Consider the following 18,785-nt stretch of genomic DNA (forward strand, 5'->3'; position numbering starts at 1 on the left):
TATTCTAAATATCTACGCTCACGCTCTTTAAACCTCTCCGATATTGGTTTCTCTTTCAATAAACGAATTTACATAAATGAGTACGGTTGTATGTATGTGAGTATGGTTGTACGAGAAACACAACTATTTTCATCAAAAACCCTGGGGATGATTAAGGAGCTGTATGGACGATTTGAAGAAAATGCTGAACTCATCGTAATTCTACTCCTACCTCGCATACACCTTTTAGTTTTTCCTATGACTCCACTCCCAATTTCTTCCTTGATTCCAGCCTGAAAGTCAAAAACAAATTAGCCTCTCCTATTCCTATATAGTTCTTCATATCATTCCAATCCGATCCCTAGCAATCCTTGGTATCCCCTCCTCACGTGTTGTAAACAGGCCTGTTTTGAATTTGGCATTCGGATTGTTTTAGGCTCAGCGAAATTAATTCCGATTTCAATGTTATTACCATCATTAGGTATCAACTATATTACGTGTGGGTGCTTATTGTTGTTATGATCCGGTAGTAGATAAAATGAAATAAATGAGACCGCTGACTACGGGATGCTTCTACTCTCAAAGTTTCGGTATGTGCCCTACCCCGCCTTCACAGTACATAAATCGAAAGCAAGTGGTTCATTTTTTGTGTTATTTAATGGGGGGAAACAATGCTTCTGATAAGCCACTGTTGTGAGCAGTAAGCAATAGAGTAAGAAAAACGTGCGAAAAGACTTACTTAAAACGAATTGAGTACAAAGGAGGAGAGATGCCGTCCTAACCGTCCAACTCTCCGGCAGCACACGCATCTCCGTAACTCTTGCCTTGTTTCTCTTCTGGGTTCAGCTTGATCATGTCATCAATACGCAGGATAGTAATCGCAGCTTCAGTTGCAAACTTGAGCGATTTGATTTTCGACATGGCCGGTTCAAGTACTCCAGCCTTCTTGTTGTCCTTCACAATTCCCTCGACGAGATCCAAGCCGCACCACTTAAGATGGGCATGGTCGACCTTGGTTTGGCTGGAATTATGATAGGCACGGAGCTTGGCCACCAGATCGGTCGCATCCTTAGCGGCATTCACGGCCAATGTTTTGGGAATAACCAAGAGTGATTTGGCAAACTCGGCAATAGCAAGTTGTTCCCGAGAGCTCAACGAGGTAGCAAAGTTCTCCAGAGATATGGAAAGTGCAGCTTCAACGCAACCACCACCGGCAACAACCTTCTTTCCTTCCAGCACTCGCTTCGCCACGCACAGCGCATCATGAATCGAGCGTTCCATTTCGTCACAGTAGAAATCGTTGGGTCCACGCAGAATGATAGAAGCTGCGGTGCGCGCCTTGGGACCACGGATCAAGATCAACTCATCGTCGCAGATGAACTCCTGTACAACTTCGGCCGCTTCACCGACATAGCTTGCTTCGAAGCTCTCCTCACCGTCCATGTTAGTCAACGAGGTCAGGAACGCGGCACCAGTGGCCTTGGCAATGCGCTTCAAGTCGGACTTTTTCACACGACGGACTGCCATAGCTCCGGCTTCGACGAAGTATTTCAAACACAGATCATCGATTCCTCCGCTGCACAGAACGACGTTCACACCAGTGGCTAGGATCTTCTCGATCTTCTCCTTGGTGATGTCCAACTCACGCGAACGGATGCCTTCCAGCTTCTCGGGATCGGTGATCAACACCTGAAAAACCAGAATACAATCGTTAGAAATGTGTGTATTCAAATAATGAATTAGAATGAATAATTAGCAGGGCTGGTGCTACCGCAAACTTTAAGTTTTAGTTTAAAATAGCTACTGAGTTTCCTCTAGAAATTTCAAAAGGGTGTCCTCAGCCCTCCGAGCTTTCACTTTATGATTTCCTTCAAAATGTTTCAAGATGACGTTTCTTAAAGAATTCAACCAGCAAGCTATAGAAATTACGGCGATTTTTTAGGGTTATCTATTAAAATTTCGTAAAGATTTCATCCAGAAATTTGCTTTGAGAATACCTTTAAGAAGAAAGGACTTCCGGAGTATCAGAGGACAATTCCATTGAGAAATTGAAAAAAAGTGCATTTAGAGACCATATTACTGATTTAGGCGGGTTAAGAGACCTTCTGTGGAAAATATGTATACTTTTTAGAGATTTGCAATCAAATAAACCAATAACCTTGTAATAAATCAAATCGTGTCCCTTACCTGCACTCCCATCTTCATTTTAGTCTTCTGCAACGAAAAGTCCAGACAGGCAATCTTTGCGTTGGTGATCTTCTTCGGCATCTGCTGAGAAGCGATCGTGCAGTTCAGAGCGTAACCTTGCACGAGCACACTTTCGCGTGCGGATTTACCGTGCGCTTTCAGAACATTGACCGCCTTGATCGGGTACATCGGATTTCCCTTGGGATCGATGATCTTGACGGCCTGCGCAGCATCTACCACCATGGACGAGAAGAAATCCGCATCAGCTCCGATAATTTTCGAGCTCATCGAAGTCTTTGCCACGTTGACGAGCGTTTCACGACCCAATTCATCTACCGGGGCGGTCAGATGCTCCGAAATGTACTTGCAGGCTTCCTTACAGGCCAGACGATACCCGGCAATTATGGATGTTGGGTGGATCTTCTGTTTGACAAGCTCGTCAGCGTTCTTCAACAGCTCGGCGGCAATGATCACAACGGATGTGGTGCCATCTCCCACTTCTTCGTCTTGCAACTGAGCCAGCTCGCACAGGACTTTGGCAGCCGGATGTTCCACTTCCAACATCCGCAGAATGGTGGCACCGTCGTTTGTGACCGTCACATCGCCAATGTCATCGACCAGCATTTTGTCGAGCCCGACTGGTCCCAGAGACGATTTGACAATGTTGGCGATCGAGGACGCTGCCATCACTGAAAGAAGAATAAAACCAATGTTAGCAGCGAGTCACTTAAGGAAACGAAAATATTTTTTTCTTTGAGCATTTGGGGTGAAACAAATCAATTTTTTTTAGGGTAGGTAGATATTTATGGAGTATCCATGGGAAAGTTGCTGAATTAATAGAGATTTAATGGGAAATCTTGGAAGAAACTGTAAGAAAATGTGTATCTAAAAACGTGTAAAAAATATGTGTATCTAAAAACGTGGAATAACTTAAGGAGAGATTCCTGAAAAAATCCCTAAGAACTTTTGGTATAGAACACATCTGTTGGAACTTTTTGAAAATTTTTTAAGAAAGTTTAATATTTTAAAAAAATTCCTAAGATTTCATTAAAATATATGTTTTTCGATCTGGCGTGAATCGCAAGTCAGTTCTTTTTCTTCTGTCTGGCGTTACGTCCCCACTGGGACAGAGCCTGCTCCTCAGCTTAGTGTTCTTATGAGCACTTCCACAGTTATTAACTGAGAGCTTACTGTGCCAATGACCATTTTTGCATGTGTATATCGTGTTTTTTTTTAGTTTTAGAAGGTGGTAAATTACATTTACGAACTAACCCAGCGTTTCACGTTCACCGTGCGCCAGAGTGTCGGACTCTTTTATACCGACTAAAATCCACCTTCGCCCACGAGCCATTCCCCCCGGAACTGCCTCTTGGCATTACTTCATGGGGGAGGCTATTGTGCTAACCGCTGCACTGCTCCTTGCTTCTTACGCTCCTGTACTTCCCTTGCTCTCTTCGTACTGCTGGCATCGCGCCAGGGCCATGTTTCTACTGCCGCTTCTGTCATTGCTACGCTTCGTTGCTCTGCTGCGACGTGTTGGGGCTGGCATCTCGCCAGAGCCCTGCGCAACGTTTGCGCCTGCTGCTAATCCGCCGCTTCTGGAGTTCTCCAGGTTGGACCAGTTGGATGCCGAGGTCGGTCCAGCGATTCCGGTTGGAGGGTAGCTTCCGGTTCACTGGCGCCCCGACGACCCAAAACTGGTGGTTGTCACGATCGCTACTCGGCATAGTCCCCGACGGTGGAGCTAGCCTACTCCAGCGGAGAGTTCCCGACGTAGGAATGTCTCCCGAAACCGATAACGTTACGCGTTTGTTCCCGCTTCACTGCTGCTGACCGGTGAAGTGCCGAGGTCGATCCAGCGATTCCGGTTGGAGGATGGCTTCCGGTACACTGGTGCCCCGACGACTTAAGCCGGTGACTCGCTACGGACTACTTAGAATAGTCCCCGACGGTGGATCTATCCTACTCCGACGAAGATTTCCCCGACGGCGGAAGATCTCCCGAACCGATGCTTTCCGGGCTGATGCCGAGGTCGGTTCTGCGATTCCGGTGGTGGGAAACTTCCGGTTCACAGGCGCCTCGACGACCATCTGCCGGTGCAACTACGCGTTCTACTCAGTTAGTCCCCGACGGTGAACTTAACCTACTCCGAAGCTGACCGGGCAGATGCCGAGATCGGTCCTGCGATTCCGGTGGAGGGAAACTTCCGGTTCACAGGCGCCCCGACGACCATTTGTCGGAGCTGTTCGCGATCTACTCGGCTAGTCCCCGGCGGAAGGACATAGCCTACTCCGACGCGATGTTGGTCGGTAAGTGCCGAGGTCGGTCCTGCAATTCCGGTTGGAGGATGACTTCCGGTTTGCAGGCGCCTTGACGACTTATTACCGATATTACGCTACGCGCGCTCTACTCGGTCTAGTCCCCGGCGGAGGATCTAGCCTACTCCGGTCGCGCCCGTTGGTCTCCTTCATATGCTCGCTTCAACAGGCTGACTTGTCAAGCGCCAAGTTCGGTCCGACGATTCCGGCTGCCCCAACGATTCAGAGACATTTTCTGTCCGCTGTGTTGAGTGCCGCTGCTCCTCTTGCCATCTTCGTTGTAAAAGAGACATCATCTGAACGATTGTCCTGTATATCGTGTGGCAGTTACGAAGATACTCTATGCCCTGAGAAGTCGAGAAAATTTCCTTCAGCCCGGAAAGATCATCGACCGGTGGGATTCGAACCCACGACCCTCAGCTTGGTCTTGCTGAATAGTTGCGCGTTTACCACTACGGCTATCTGGGCCCCGCAAGTCAGTCCGTCAGTCCCATGTGTAAAAAGTAGGCGTTGCGAAAATGGGTTGTGAAGTTCTCAATCTCCTTTTCCATACAAATAATCAAACAAATCCAGCAGATTGGAAAATGTTCCGATCTCAATGAAATTTTAAGAAATTACTGTTCACTCCAATAGCTTTCCGTGAAAAATATAAAGAAGGCCAAAATGTTATTAATTTTTGTGTTACACGGTGCGGAAATCTGTAGTGGGACTGACATGCGGTTACTTTTCATTATGGGACTATTCGAATTGGTGTTTTTTCCTATTTTTTTTCTGAACAAATGATGTTGTCTCAAACGTGCAGTTGAAAGAGCATTGGAAGATATGTTGAAAACTAAACTCAACTCAATTTTGACAAAAATGTAGATGGAACTGACTTACGATTCACGACAGACGTGCTTTTATGAAAGTGAGAACTCTTGTTGATAAAACCGGGGTTATGTTGGAAAAATAGCCTGAAACTCGACATTTCGTTGCTACTTTAAAGCCCGACAAATTTTGTGTGTCTAGTAGCTTTCTCAATATCGATTCAAATCAGATTAAAAAAATGGATATCGTATCAATATATGGACGAGAACAGCTTTCCCGGGAAGCTCACAAGATTGATCAGAGCAACGATGGACGGTGTGCAAAACTGCGTGAAGATCTCGGGCGAACACTCCAGTTCGTTCCAGTCTCGGCGGGGACTACGACAGGGCGACGGACTTTCGTGCCTGTTGTTCAATATTGCGCTTGAAGGTGTTATGCGGAGAGCCGGACTTACCAGTCGAGGCACGATTTTCACGAGATCCGGACAATTTGTTTGCTTCGCGGACGACATGGATATTATTGGGAGAAAATTTGAAACGGTGGCAGATTTGTTCACCCGCCTAAAACGCGAAGCAACAAGAGTCGGGCTAATGGTGAATGCGTCGAAAACAAAGTACATGCTGGTTGGCGGAACTGAGCGCGACAGGACCCGCTTAGGAAGCAGTGTTGACGGCTGACAACAATGTTAGTCGGGAAATACGAAGGCGCATCATCAGCGGAAGTCGTGCCTACTATGGGTTCCAGAAGAAACTGCGGTCAAGAAAGATTCACCCCCGCACCAAATATACGATGTACAAAACGCTCATAAGACCGGTAGTCCTCTATTGGCATGAGGCGTGGCTCGAGGAGGACTTGCAAGCTCTTGGGGTTTTCGAACGCCGAGTGCTGAGGACGATCTTCGGTGGCGTACAGGAGAACGGCGTGTGGCGGCGAAGGATGAACCACGAGCTCGCTCAACTCTACGGCAAACTCAGTATCGTGAAGGTAGCTAAAGGTGGAAGGATACGCTGGGCAGTGCATGTTGCAAGAATGCCGGACAGCAACCCTGCAAAGATGGTATTCGCTTCGGATCCGGTTGGTACAAGAAGGCGTGGAGCGCAGCGAGCTAGGTGGATTGACCAGGTGCACCAGGACCTGGAGAGCGTGGGTCACAGTCGAGGATGGAGAGAAGCGGCCATGAACCGAGTGAATTGGCGAATAATTCTCGAAAACGTATTCAAACAGACTCAAATCAAAAAAGTATACAAACTTACTTTATCGATTCTACGTGTTCCGCAGACCAAATTCTACACATTTTGCTCTAAACCAACTCGATTTTTCACTTCTAGAACGTTTACTTTCCGGATTTACAAAACGACGAAAGTAAGATTTTCAACTTTCGCTACCTAACCACTACTTTCGCCGCTCCGCTGTATGGAGAGACAAAGTGACTTAACCACGAATCAAAACAAAACACTACTTGAGTCGATTTTACACTGGTACAAAAACGTCGAAAGTAACTGAATAAAGCGGCTTATCTTTTTTTAATAAAAATTTTGTGGGAAATAACAGGAACTCCCTAGTTTTTGAATGCGTGCTTATTGAATGAAAAATTTAAGCAATGTACACGGCGAAAAACTGTCAAAAAGGTGATTTATTTTAAAACAGTTTTAGAAGATAGGTTTTGATTCTTCTAAATTAATTTTCTCAAAACCGTATGGAAGTTACTTACGTCGATTTGAAAATGTAATCGAGAATTGTTGGCGAGGCTTTATCAAGATAATTGATGTAAAGCCAAATAAGTAAGTAAGTAATCAATATTTTGGAGATGAAAATTATCGATATTTTCGGATTTATCGACATTGGCATTGCACTAGATTAATGTTGCCTAGAAAAATTTAAGAAAGAAGTATGGTAGAAATATTGGAAGAAAAATCAAAGAAAATGCTGTATGTGAGGCCAGTGCGACTGATAGTCATAGTCATATCACTGTAGGTATTTTTTCATTGTCATCTGTTAGGAACGCCATCAGAATCTAATTGGTCGGCGTTAAGGTGACGATACATCGAAGCCAATCCTCAAATTTTCAAGAGCACAAATCTAGAGAACCAGACAGCGGTTTGATCTTAAACTTAATCGATTGGTCACCACCAGCTACTGGCCAATCGACTAAGTTTTCAGATCAAACCGCTGTCTGGTTCTCTAGATGTGTGCTATTGAAAATTTGAGGATTGGCTTCGATGCATCTTCACCTTAAGTCAGAGTGGACCAAGTCACATTTTTCATATTTTGAGAAAAATTGATTTGAAGTCTAGTGCTCTGTAATTTTTGAACTCGTTTTAATTTAGGTTCAATATTTCTAGACGTCTTTGTACTACTTCCAAACAATATAATGTAAAGTGATAATCACGAACAATCATAATCCAAACCTCTGATAGACGGATTTTTTGATGGACTATGTGTATTTGGTCCACTCTGACTGAACTCAAGACCACCGTTCAGTGAGTTGGTTCACTCTAACTGAACAATTTCTAAGAAAATAACAATCATTTAGTGCTTACATGGGCAAACTTGTTGCATATCTCTAAGATAAGCAGATTATCAAGACCCTTCGACACCAGTATCGTAATTTTTTCTATATTCCATTCCTCAATACCGAGATCAGTGGTTTCAGATAGATCAGATTCAAATCAGATAGCTTGAAAATTAAGGCTTTGCAGGGTCATTGCATTGAAGACCAGAAATATTCAAATATGTGTTCAGTCAGAGTGGACCAAGTGAAAATCTTAAGTTCCTATCAAAATATACTGGACCAATAAGCGGGTTCTAGCACATTCCATACATACACCACAGAACTACCAGAAGCTTCTATCGGACTCTGAAATTGAAAAATGCAATAAGGCGGCATCCACAAATTACGTAACGCTCTAGGGGGAGGGGGGGAGTAGGCTCAAGCTTTACGGCTCAAACAAAAATTTAAAAAATTTCATACAAAAAACGTTACGTAGGGGGGGGGGAGGAGGTCAAAAATTTCCAATTTTAGCGTTACGTAATAAATGGACGCCGCCTAATCAATCAGTTTATTGCTTTTCAACACTTGGTCCGCTCTGTTTACACAGAAATTGTTGCAATTTCTGACCACCCAACCAAATATGGTAAATGCTCAAAAATCAAAATCAAATGCATCGAATTAAGTAATATTTACCTTTCGGTCGTCGCGCGTTGTACTTTGTACAACACCCTTGGTTTTGCGAATATCCCACTACTACGAATCCCTGACTACTTAGAAAGTTGGCGTCTTCGGCAAAGTTGTTCAGTAGCTCAAATGCTTTCTTTGTTTAGTCTTTGAAGCTCGAGATTAGCTAAAATAATGATAGCCCTTGAGCTGCGCATCAATTCCCTGAAGTATCCGCAAAATAAAAGATGCGTGTTCACTAGCGCCGCCTGGTGGCAAAATTGAATCAACTAGCTCGAACAATGATAGTTCATAACTTACTGAACAACTTTGCCGAAGATGCCATCCTTCTAAATGATCTGGATCCTGAAATATCAGCAGAACAAAAGTAAACGTTCCTTGGTCACTAGTGCCACCTAGCGGTCCATCAGTACCATCAGTACCATCAGATAGCGCTCTACCTCCAGAACAACTTTACTAAAGATTCCATGTTTCGAAATTATCTGAATCTTGAGATATACCGATTTCAAATTGTGGTCTACTAGAATCGTATATAGTGCGTTCATTATTATGCGACTTCTATGTACACTTGTTGATTTTAACGCATTATAAAGTGCCATACTGTAAGCAAAAACTGTTGAGTATAGTTCTTATGAAGATTCTTGAGGAATATATTTTGGTGTCGATAGATATCTTTGTTACAAAATCATAGCATATAAATCACAACTGTTGTACAAAGTACAAGAGCGCGACAGCCCGAAGTTTAAAACCCTGGTGCATCGTTACTTATTAAAAATAACTTGTCTGTTCACTTTTTGTATGAAAACATTTAGTTTCCAAATGATTAACGAGTTCTACATGGAAGTTTATATGATTTTTACCCTACCTGACCTAGAAATATTCTGGAACAACTTTGTCAACAATACTCCGAATGCATAGTTTTCCATTACTCATGAAACTACAACTAATAGTGGAGCAATCCTTAGAATTTCATTTGAAATTATTGAGTTATGCTCAAATACGAGCAATTTGAATTTTGTATGTCAGCCCCGTAGCCTACGGGTTGAAAACTAAAACAGATAGCTTTAGTACATCTAATTTCAAGTAGGTAAAGAGTCAAAGGACCTAAAATGAGAAGAATCTATAAAACCTCTGCGGGCCGCACAAAATGGAGGCGAGAGCCGTACATTGGGCAGGCCTGTTTTAGTGACCTGCTTAAAAAAGTGACCAAGTCACTTAAAGATGACTTGGTTAGTGATGTAGTTCAAAAAGTCACACATAATATATTAAGGACAACGTGAACCTATTGTGAGTCGATACTGTCGAACCATTCAAAGGTGTTTCTGTAAAGACAAGCAATTAGTGAAAGGAAGGGTATGTTATGTTAAACACGAATAAAAGTTTTTGTCGACTCTCATAGTGACGAACCGTTCATATTTTGAGGTATAAATACATTATAAATTATATTTTTTATCGTTGCAATGATAAAAGTATGTTTCATAATAGTTAAACATTTAAGATAAACATGTAACGCGCTCACCAAAATAATCATCCATCCGTAACTGAGCAGCCATAAGCAAAACACAAAGGATCAAAACGTACTACATTGAAGGAATCCTAAAAGAATTCTTGATGAAAACATCAATGAAATCTAGGAGAAAATCTGCTGGATATTTTTTCACATCGTTAATAGTCCGGTTTGTATGGCTACAATTGCTTCCTTCCTCCTTAGTGACCTACGGCAAAAACAGTTAATGGTCTTGAATAATTTCTGTATCTTAAATTAGGAAACAGCAAGTTAGTTTTATTTTTTGGATTACATACTTAGAATACTTTCAGAGGCATGATTTATTTCTAAAATAAACAAGAGTTCGTTGTTTTCGGTAGGACATTTGGACCCTGGTTAACATGATCAAGTTATTCCCAAACAGTAACTAGTCTCCGTAGAAAATCTAACCTCAAATAGCGGTAAATGAGTCATTCAAGGGAACGAGAACATTCTTTTATTATAAAATTTTGGGTGTAACAAATATGATTTTTGGTGTAACTGTATAATTCAGCTGGCCCTGAATGATGCCATTAAATTAAAGACTATTTCATCAGTTTTACGTTCAAAATTTTGATTATTCTTTTTAATTTGTGTGGGAGTAATGGGTCTGCAGCTACAGGAAGAATACCTAATGCTGTTTTCAGGACATTGGTTTCACTTATGTTAAAATGTTCCATCGTTGTGTCGAAAATTATCGTTCCCGTTTAACTCCGAAAATGCAAAACTCCACATTTTCCCATCACAAGCCGTACAAATCGATCCCATTCCTAGCATGTGATGATTTTCATTCCTCTTCCTACCGCACAATCTCCATAAACAACTCATCCGAAGAATTTTCACTGTTCTCGTACCGCATGTTTCGCAAAGCGTCCACCGAAAACTTACCATTTTGCGTTCGGACCGGGGCGCCGGATGTGCGCGTTCCTGCCAGAGATAGGGCACTCGCTACGGTGGACATTTTTCAATGAGGTGTGTTTTCACGGTTCGATCCGAAACTACCGGGAGGACAAAATCGGCACAAAATCAAGCACTGATGGGAAGCTAGCTCCGTTTCGCGACAGTGACCGACGACTCGTTTTCACCGTTTGACAGATCGAACGAGCGATGAGTCGGCTGTCAACCGTTCGGGTTAGGGTGACCAGTTCATTGGTAGCATCGGGGGTAGCATGTTTAGCCACACGGAGAAATTTGTTTTATTTATATATTGCGCAGTTTCCAACTAACTGGACCCCGCATTTCAGAAGTGCGGGCGGGTTCATAACTTATGAATCATTAGTGCGGAAACGTCAAACCCTTTGTGCTCGGAGTTGGTGGCAAGCAAAGGCAGTGAAACAGTTTCACGCAAATGAAAACTGTTTACCACAGACAAACAGACGTCACACTTTCATTGTGAGACTGTTTGAGGCTTACACTGATGCAGCTCTATAGGCTCACGGCAGAACCAAGACTCCCGGATATCTAGCTCAGTAGCATGAGACCCCTGAACTGTGTCGCAGGGCCGGCATGCTACTGGGTAATTCGGAGGGGCTACGCGGATCTAAGTGTGCGGGAACTATGGTCTTTCTTTGGCTATTGAGAAGTGTGTGTGTTTGGAGGAAAAAGATCTAATTTATTGAAAAGCTACTGTGGAGTGTCTATTGTGTTTATTGGGCTATTGTGGTTTTAGGGCGGTTCAGGATCGTTGGGTACGTACCGTTGCGATGGCGAGCGCTCGCTGATGACTGCTGATGGCAATGGCGGTTGATGGCGTCGGTTGCTGAGGATCGGGTCTGGTGACGGTGGACAAGTGGAATGGCGTTTCCACTGTGAATCGGCCACTTACGTGACCTAGGTTTGGCTAACGGCGTCTTCCTTCTTTGTCGGAATCGACGGACCACGGACGAGACCGTATTGGCCACGCCGAGAAGGGTCCTCCTTTATGTTTAGGGCTCAACGGCCCGAGGATCTCTCATACGGTCGGTAAGAATGAGACCTGAGAGTAGTCTTTTGCGGTTAGGCGTAGATCGGATACCCGATCTAGGCCGAATCGTGTGGACTGTGAGGATGGCGTATTATCGCTCAGTACCAAAAGGCACTAATAAAAGGTCCTGTTGAAGGCATACAGGAATTAGGGCACTGGTATTATGGTGGCCGAATAATGTGGCATACCTGAATGAACGGGTTCAATGTCCTCTCCTACGGTTCACCGAACTTCACAAATTTTGCCACTCTCACTCTCACTTGTGTCTCACACGAACGCCGATCAAAAAGTGATCATGGCGATCTAGCTCAAGCCTTATGATTCCCTCCAGTCCATAATTTCCTTGTGTTCCTTATCCTTACTCCATATTTCCATCCTTGATGGCATAAACATCGTCCATTACCTTGCATGTTGCCTACATTTCCTACCACAGTTGATTTCCACCCAACAGCCATTTTAGCCACAGTTTATTTAAATTACAATTTATGCTTGTCACAAACAATTACGAATTTTGCCAAACACAAACCAAAAAAACACTACAGTTCACCCTACAAAATGCACAAAATTAAAATAAATCTAGAAATTCTGTAACTGAACGGTTACACTATCCTCCCACCACGGTAAATAATTGAAGATCTTCAATTATTTGTATTTTTTTTACCTACATAAAACGCTTATTAACAAATTGAAACCACAAAGACAAATGCTATAATAATTTTCTTATTTTTTTCGAATCGCGAAGCAGTATAAAATTGATTAAAAGTTTTTTGAGACATGACACAACATTTTGAAATCAGCTGACAACTAATGGCCAAGTTCCCCTAAGGAACTTGCCATAATCAATCACGTGTGATCCCGAATAAAAAATACAATACAAAAACAATATAACGTATTACAACAGTACCATTCAATATATTGGAAATACAATACAGTATATGTAAAATGACAATACAATTACAGTACAATATATTGTTTTGAACAGTTCACTGTATGGTATATGAGATTTTTGCAATATAATGTATGGGTGGTTAAGTATCGTAACAATACAAATATACATATTTACTCATACAAACATTTTGAAAATACAATACGATATAATGTTCACGTATTGTCTTGATTAGCAATTCGTGTATTGTTGTACAATACAAAAACAATTCAACGAACTGTATCATGGTTGCATTCGTCGTTACAGCTAATGTCAAGTGACTTCTAAAAAACTACTTATTTTAACTTTTTGAATATTTTTCACCCAACATTTCTTGCTTTCTGAACTTGCTTTGTTTATTTCTTTCAGCAAAGCTACATAGAAAAAAGCAACAGTTGTTTTACGCGAAAATAGGAATTGGGTCCTAAAATGTTTGATAAAATCTTGTTTTAATTCAACAACACGAAAGAGCATGTTATTTCAACTACTTCAGCAATTTTTCCCGGTCAAAAAACGGCTATATCATGTTTAAACATTAATTTTAAAATTGGGTCCATAAATGAACCTTGACACTTGAGATCATGTTTGACGTTCGCTTAGTCGACAAAAACACCACAGGGGTTTTAGTTTTAACACTGGGGTTCGGACATTTCGGAAGGGACACGGAAAACAAAATTCACCCAAAATTTGAGTTTAAGCCAAAGGGTGTGACAAAATCTAAAAAAACATAAAAACATGTTTTTCGGACCTAAACCAACGGAAAACATTGGAAAATTGAGTAAACATGTGTTTTTAGCCTAAACTTAAGCGTTTGGCACTAAAATCGGGACCCTATTTGACCAAAATTGTAAGGTATAAAACCAATTAAAAACAATACGATGTTCTGTTACAATATATTATATTGTTTTTGAATTGTATATCCAAACAAGAAAAATATTGCTTCGACATTCAATTACAATACGCTGTATTGTATCCAATACGATATATTGTACATTAATGGTTTATTCCATTCACTGAATGATACGTTTTTATCCGGGATTTTATATTGTTAGTATGTGTGTTGATAAGCACGCACCCATTATGGTTAAACGATAAGTCTACCATTACTCTCTTTTATCCAATACTACCAACGGTAGCTAATGAAAAGGAGATGGTTGAATAGTTTTTATTGCACATTCTATCTGAACGGACACTAAAATTGGAAATCTACAATTGGACAATTAAAAAAAAAATCAAACTGGACAAGATATATTAAAATAGTGGCGAATCTATTGGACGAACTAACTGATCATGGACAAACATTGGAAACAAATGGATTATTCCCAGCATGATTCAGCCGGTTGGCCACCCGACTAATAGGGAATTATGCTGAGAACGAGCCTATCATGTCTATTGGACGCTAAACTGACTCTTCTATTGTTTAGGGTAAGTGCTCTGTTTGACTGTTCAACGATCGTTTTTCTTTTAATTTAATACTTATTACAAACAGGTTATTTATAATTTACTATTCATTACATGCAATTAAACGTTTATCTTGAATTATTATCTCTCCCTTATATCTAGGGAAGCATTCCTCCTCAACGTGCTAGCACGGTTCTTTTGTACGGCCTAAACAAAAGAACATCTCTCCTTTCTTCCTCAATGATCCCTAATACTAACTCCTATGTGACGTCACCCTATATCAATCATACTGATGCCAACTCGCTTTCTCTTTTTGCTAGCAATTATCGATCGAACAACTGGACGATCGCAGACACCAGATACTTTCATATTGGCTCTTAAACTCCCTGCACTCATGAGTTACCCATCTCTCGCTCCAAATGTGGATACGCGAGAGCACAACCACAGACAAGCAGACGTAACACTTAGAACAAATCTCGATCAAAATCATAGTCACGAGGACATGTGCGCCCAATGCTAAAATTATTGTATTTGGCCGACGGGCCAACAGATGGCGGTAGTGTGCAAAGGTCAAACGCGAACAAAAACGATGCGAGCGCTGCGGGTGGCGGATTGGCCACCTACCATATTTTTGAATTGACCGTTAAAATGGTGGTCGATGGACAATGATGAGAGTGTGACGTCTGTTTGTCTGTGGCACAACTATGAGCATGAACGATCTCTACGCACAAGAGTGCACAGCAGCCCTAGGTCGAACGATGACCCCGTTATGTTTATGAATACCAGATGAGGATCCATATGCGGCAACTACAGGCTTTGTACAACGATGCCGATACAATATTGTGCTGTTGGTATTAACCCTAGTTTGTATTTTAGGGCTTTTCATCATCCCTGGGACGAAGATCTGCAGCAGAGAAAACCCCTAGGATTTTACCCGAGCTATCAGCCACCTCGTAGGAGCTGCTTCCACGTCTCGCCAAAATGACACATGGCATATACAGCGGCCCGTACTTCGCATTATACCGCTCTGCGGCCGACGATTGTCTAAAATTACGCTTGTAGACCTTCTGTCCTACATGGTAAGTCGGACAAAATTTCCTATGTCGTAGGTTATAAGTTTTTCGGACCTTTTCGTGACTTTTCTTCAAATTGTCAGCAACAATTTTGAATATATTTTCATTCAATTTCTGACGTATTTCGTCTCTTTTTGCTAAAGAGATGTCTTTTGTATCTCGCTCTAAACGATGCTCATTGCCCATAGTGATTTTTTCATGTCCGTATATAATCCGATAGGGAGATAGACCAGTGGAGCTATGTATGGTAGTGTTCAGCAATTCCTCGACCTCAGCTATTCTGGTGTCCCATAATCGCTGATCCTTCTCCATATAAGTCCGTAAGCATGCATTTATAGTGCGATTTATCCTTTCAACAGGATTGGCCTGACTGTGATGACGCGAGTTAGGCCAGTGTTGTATCCCTCTGCAAACCAACAACGCCTGAAATTCCTTTCCGGTGAAAGTGGTAGCGTTATCGGAAATAACGACCTCTGGGGTTCCAAATCTCCTGAACCAGCAATCCTCTACTAGACGACACACCTCTTTGCTCTCAATCCTCCTAATCGGTAGCAGAAGAGTCCATTTTGAGAATAAATCCATTAGGACCATCAAATGACTCTTCCCATTGCGACTGCGGGGAAGATTCTGAATAAAGTCGAGTGCCAAAATCTGAAACGGTTTGCTGCTCACTCTTTGGTTTCCCATGACAGGTGCTGTTGGCAAAGTCGAGGGTTTGCATTGTCTGCATACACTGCATGAACGCACGTGTTTCTTGACCTGCATGGCCATTTTAGGCCAGTAATACCGTATTTTCAGCCTATGAATAGTTTTTTTCATACCCAGGATGCAATGATTGATCATGTTCCTGCTTTATTACCCCGAGTCGTAAATCTTCCGGTAAACAAAGCTTCCATTCAAATTGGTAATCCATTGCATCCGTGGGCGAAGAGACAAGTTTATACAGTTTATCTTGTTCAATTTTGAAGTCTGGAAAATTATCAGGAGTATCTGAGACTTTTTTGTACATCCGGTTGTACCAATCTTCTTTGCTCAAATCTATAGTTTCCACTGCACGTGAAAGTGCATCTTGAACTACATTTTCGGATCCTTTCCTGTGTTTGACGACCATATCATATTGCTGAAGTAACATGCTCCAGCGGCTAAGTTTGGATGACGGTTTCCATTTAGAGTTCATTATGAATGAAAGCGCTGACGAATCCGTAATCAAGGTAAACCGAGCTCCCTCTACATAAGGCCTAAATTTTTCAATCGCCTCTAGAGCAGCCACTCCTTCCTTCTCTGCCGCTTTCCATGAACGCTGTGAGGTCGTAAGCCTCCCGGAAAAATACGCAATTACGTGTTCCTTCCCATCCACATCCTGTGTGAGAACTCCCGCTATAGCGGTGTCACTCGCATCGGTCTGAATGGTAAATGGCCTTCCTAAATCCGGACAGGCTAAGATTGGAGCTGTGATCAGTTTTTCTTTCAAAATAATGAATGCATTTTCAGCTTCATCATTCCAGTGAACAATTTTCGGTTTTCCCTTCAATAAATTAGTTAAAGGAGCCGTCATTTCACTAAAATCCGATATAAATCGTCGGTAGTAATTTACCATGCCCAGAAAACGTCTTAGGGACCTTACTGAAGTGGGTCGCTCGAAGTTCACAATGGCTTCAATCTTATCAGGATTAGGTCGAATGCCATTTTTGGATAATACAAATCCTAAGTATGGAAGCTCTTGCACGCAAAATTTAGATTTTTCAATGTTGATTGAAAGATTTGCTGCTTTAAGACGTTTTGCAACCTCTTTAAGGCTCCGGAGATGTTCCTCCAACGTGTTGCTTACTATGACGATGTCGTCAAGGTACACAAACACGTTTGGCTCCAGTTCACCGTAACCCAACACTTGGTCCATTAAACGCGATAAAGTCGCCAATCCAAACGGTAGTCTAGTGAACTGGAAAAGTCCTCTTCCAAACACTCGGAATGCCGTATACTTCCGGGATTCTGGTTGTAACGGAATTTGCCAAAACGCCTTTGATAAATCCTTCGTTGACAAATATTTAGAAGCACTCAGCCTTCCTAGTATACGGCCCTGATGCGGAAGAGGATATGCATCTCTATGGGTTCTTTCATTTAATTTCCTAGCATCTAAGCACATGCGTACCTTTATGCGTCCCTCAGCTCCGGATTCACCCTTTTTGGTCACTGGAACTATAAGCAGAGCCCAACCACTGTTTGATCGTTCCACTACTCCAGACGCCAACCATTTATCCAACTCGTCATTTACGCATTTCTGGATTTCTGGAGACCAAGGGTAAGGGTTCAAACGTATTGGACCAGCATTTTTGAACGAGTTCTCAAATTCAATTTTGTGTGATATCAGGGGCGTTACCTCCAACTGATCTCCTTCTTTGAAAACCTTAAACTCCTTCTTTACATCCTCTAACATCTGTTTTTCTTCCTCAGTAAATTTTGTTGGAAACCAAGGCGCAGTAGACACGATACAAATCGTTCGACACTCGTCCCGGAATCCGCGTGATAGGCGAAGAAAACATCGGTTGATTGCGTTTCTCGAACTACGTTTATTCTTGTCAGCGGAGTAGTACGGACTAACAACATAAAACAATAACAAACAAACATCATCCAACTTATCTGCATTTATGCTTCGTGTCTCTAGCATACTCTCACAACTGTCCTCATCGACCAAACATCCACTCCTGTTTCACCTTGAATGTTACCAGGGGGCTGTCACTACTCTACTCCAACACTCCTCCTTAGTGCAGCCCACTTAATCTTCCAGTCATAACATAAACGTTTAGCGGGATTTGGGGCAAGTGTGCCACCTTAAGCAAATTGTTCTCTAACTTTGTCTAAAGCTTAAAAAACCCGCCAATTCAGCCTCACGATGTTAGTTTCACATCTTTTCATAAGCACTGTGCCATTTAAAAAGAAAATAATTTCAAAAAGTATTAGTTTTGGAACTCCTCAAATATAATCCAAAATACCCTGATTTTCAACACTATGGGGCAAGTGTGCTACCCTTATGGGGCAAGACGGCCATCGAATGAACATTCATGTAATTCTACTTGTAATAAAATTTTCATTATTTCCTGTTAATATTGCTAACAAAGCAGAGCCTAAATGACAATTTTAAAAATATTTTTAGGTTTACCGTCATGAGGGGATGCTTTATAACAAGGTTCATCACATGTGGAACTCTCTTCTAGTCAATTTGAATAACTAAAATCGTTTTTTTTTTGTCTCCATTCAATGCGATATATGAATTATTCTTTCATTATGGAGGATCTGTATAATATTACACTAGATCAGCACTAAATAAAGGTAAAATGTCGATGAAAATAAGTAAAATAGTTCTTAAAACGCCTAAAACCATGTTATTATTGAATATTTGGAGAAAACAATCATTGTGGGAGCAAAAATGTTCGC

General features: G+C 41.9%; 1 protein-coding gene across 1 annotated transcript; it reads right to left on the reverse strand.

Annotated features, from left to right (window-relative positions):
- Positions 1-436: 436 nt before the first annotated feature.
- LOC5571783 (T-complex protein 1 subunit alpha) lies at positions 437-11,096 on the reverse strand. The gene is made up of 3 exons (XM_001659872.2): positions 10,880-11,096; positions 2,167-2,855; positions 437-1,668 (listed from the first exon to the last, which is right to left on the reverse strand). The coding sequence occupies exons 1-3, from the start codon at positions 10,950-10,952 to the stop codon at positions 757-759; spliced, it is 1,674 nt and encodes a 557-aa protein (XP_001659922.2). The 5' UTR covers positions 10,953-11,096; the 3' UTR covers positions 437-756.
- Positions 11,097-18,785: the final 7,689 nt, after the last annotated feature.

Source organism: Aedes aegypti, chromosome 1 (assembly GCF_002204515.2).
Source record: "Aedes aegypti strain LVP_AGWG chromosome 1, AaegL5.0 Primary Assembly, whole genome shotgun sequence".
In the NCBI taxonomy this organism is placed as follows: domain Eukaryota; kingdom Metazoa; phylum Arthropoda; class Insecta; order Diptera; family Culicidae; genus Aedes; species Aedes aegypti.

Excerpts from the sequence above, each read along its gene's own strand:
- LOC5571783 (XM_001659872.2), bottom strand. The coding sequence starts at position 10,952 with ATGTCCACCGTAGCGAGTGCCCTATCTCTGGCAGGAACGCGCACATCC. Across the intron at positions 2,856-10,879 it reads CCCGGTCCGAACGCAAAATG|TGATGGCAGCGTCCTCGATC; the intron begins GTAAGTTTTCGG and ends TTCTTCTTTCAG. Across the intron at positions 1,669-2,166 it reads AAATGAAGATGGGAGTGCAG|GTGTTGATCACCGATCCCGA; the intron begins GTAAGGGACACG and ends CTGGTTTTTCAG.